At 35.5% G+C, this 1,607-nt stretch overlaps 1 protein-coding gene across 1 annotated transcript; it reads right to left on the bottom strand.

Moving 5' to 3' along the window:
- Positions 1 to 1,302, bottom strand: inip (ints3 and nabp interacting protein). Its single transcript, XM_073874073.1, has 4 exons — positions 1,092 to 1,302; positions 511 to 607; positions 331 to 421; positions 1 to 251 (listed from the first exon to the last, which is right to left on the bottom strand). Exons 1-4 carry the CDS (start codon positions 1,114 to 1,116, stop codon positions 156 to 158), a joined length of 309 nt encoding a protein of 102 aa, XP_073730174.1. The 5' UTR covers positions 1,117 to 1,302; the 3' UTR covers positions 1 to 155.
- Positions 1,303 to 1,607: the final 305 nt, after the last annotated feature.

The raw sequence follows: 1,607 nt of genomic DNA, 5'->3' as shown, positions 1-1,607 counted from the left end.
TTAAGTTTACTCCACTTTATGTATAATCACTAAAAATATGCACAACAATCTAAAAAAAGGGTGGAATTTTTCATTTACAAAAAATTTCATCTACCACATCTACATCCAATACAAAGGTAAATCTAAACAGCGATGCAGTCTGTAAAACTGTTCATTTAGTCCTGGTCAAGTCTTGGCAACACAGGTAGTATAAGATTACCAAATGACGAATCCTGAGTGATAAAGAATCCGCACGAGTGTGCATGTGCATGCTGAAAACAAAACAAGAGAGAAACTATATGATTTCATCCATTAAAAGGTGAATATTTATACTCATGAAGCTTTTGGTACCTGTAAAGCTGCTTTTTGCTGTGCTGCAATATGCTGCTGTTCAGCCTGATCCCTAAACTCTTGTTTTACAGCTGGTCTAGAGAGTGGAATGCTGGGAAAAATAAAGAGGGTACAGCAGGTGTATTTATTACACTGCATACATTATGACCTAAAATGCATGATTGATTTCCTGTCTGATACCTGGCTCCAGGGTTATTCATAGACTGACTCTGTATCAGACGTCTCTTCTCTTTATTCAACTCAGCTAAAATAGCAGCCCTGTTTTTGTCCTGAAATCCTATAAATGAAAGCTCAAATTTACATATGCATAATGAGGTTTGCTTTTACTATGGCAACCAATGTTATATGTTACAAGTAACAAAAAATGGGGGCTTAACACAGTTTAGGTTACAATGACAAGTTTTAAGGTGATAAGAATAATGTCTGTTGATTATAAACCTTCATTAATGACGCCATAACACAAATCCTTACATGACAATTACTGTGATATAGTTTCGGATTTACTATAGTAAACTGTAATAAAGCCATTACTATAATACACTACAAGTATACTGCAATTTACAATAGAACATAATATTTAAGTATACTACAGTATAAGAGTGATACATGCTTGTTTAGGAACTGATCTTAATTGCATTTAGATGTTTGTTTGTGCTGCTGTTATACTGAGGGAATAATAATTTAAATATTTAACTGTACAAAACACTCCATAAGCTTTAAATGAGAACTAACCGGGTATGTCAATATGTAACAATATATACCTTGTCCGGGCGGATTTGAGGCCATTTTAACACGTGCTCTTAATCTGCAGAATAAATAGCACTAACTATACACAAAACAGTAGGAAAAACATTTAAATTAATTTATAAAGTCTGCATGGAGCGATTGGATTACACCCAAGTATATCCGCTGTCTTCTTTGTTGTGCGCGCGATGGGCGTTTACAGACCATACTAATGTGAACAGCGCCCACTAAAGTCCGGAGCGTACACCAGGATTTATACGCTTTTTGAAAATCATGGAAAATCAGAACGTGCCTTCATAACTTTATTCAGAAACTTTAAAGCATAACTAGTTAGGGCTAGACGACATCATTTAGTAAAAAAAATCCTTGCATACTACTGTTCCACAGTTATGTTGGTTTGCCAGCTGCCATGAAAATCAGAACTTGAAGAAAAAGGTAGTGTGTTTTTGAAGCTTCGAATCAATTGAACCATTGCTTTGAAAAATGATTCACCATGTTCCAAGGCAAAGGCCGTTTCTCAAACCGGGGGCTGC

This window comes from Misgurnus anguillicaudatus, chromosome 12 (genome assembly GCF_027580225.2).
Source record: "Misgurnus anguillicaudatus chromosome 12, ASM2758022v2, whole genome shotgun sequence".
Classification (NCBI taxonomy): Eukaryota; Metazoa; Chordata; class Actinopteri; order Cypriniformes; family Cobitidae; genus Misgurnus; species Misgurnus anguillicaudatus.
The sequence above is the reverse complement of the archived record's forward strand: the minus strand, read 5'-3'. Positions and strand labels throughout refer to the sequence as shown.

Excerpts from the sequence above, each read along its gene's own strand:
- inip (XM_073874073.1), bottom strand. The coding sequence starts at position 1,116 with ATGGCCTCAAATCCGCCCGGACAAG. Across the intron at positions 422-510 it reads ATGAATAACCCTGGAGCCAG|CATTCCACTCTCTAGACCAG; the intron begins GTATCAGACAGG and ends TATTTTTCCCAG. Across the intron at positions 252-330 it reads AGCAAAAAGCAGCTTTACAG|CATGCACATGCACACTCGTG; the intron begins GTACCAAAAGCT and ends TTTTGTTTTCAG.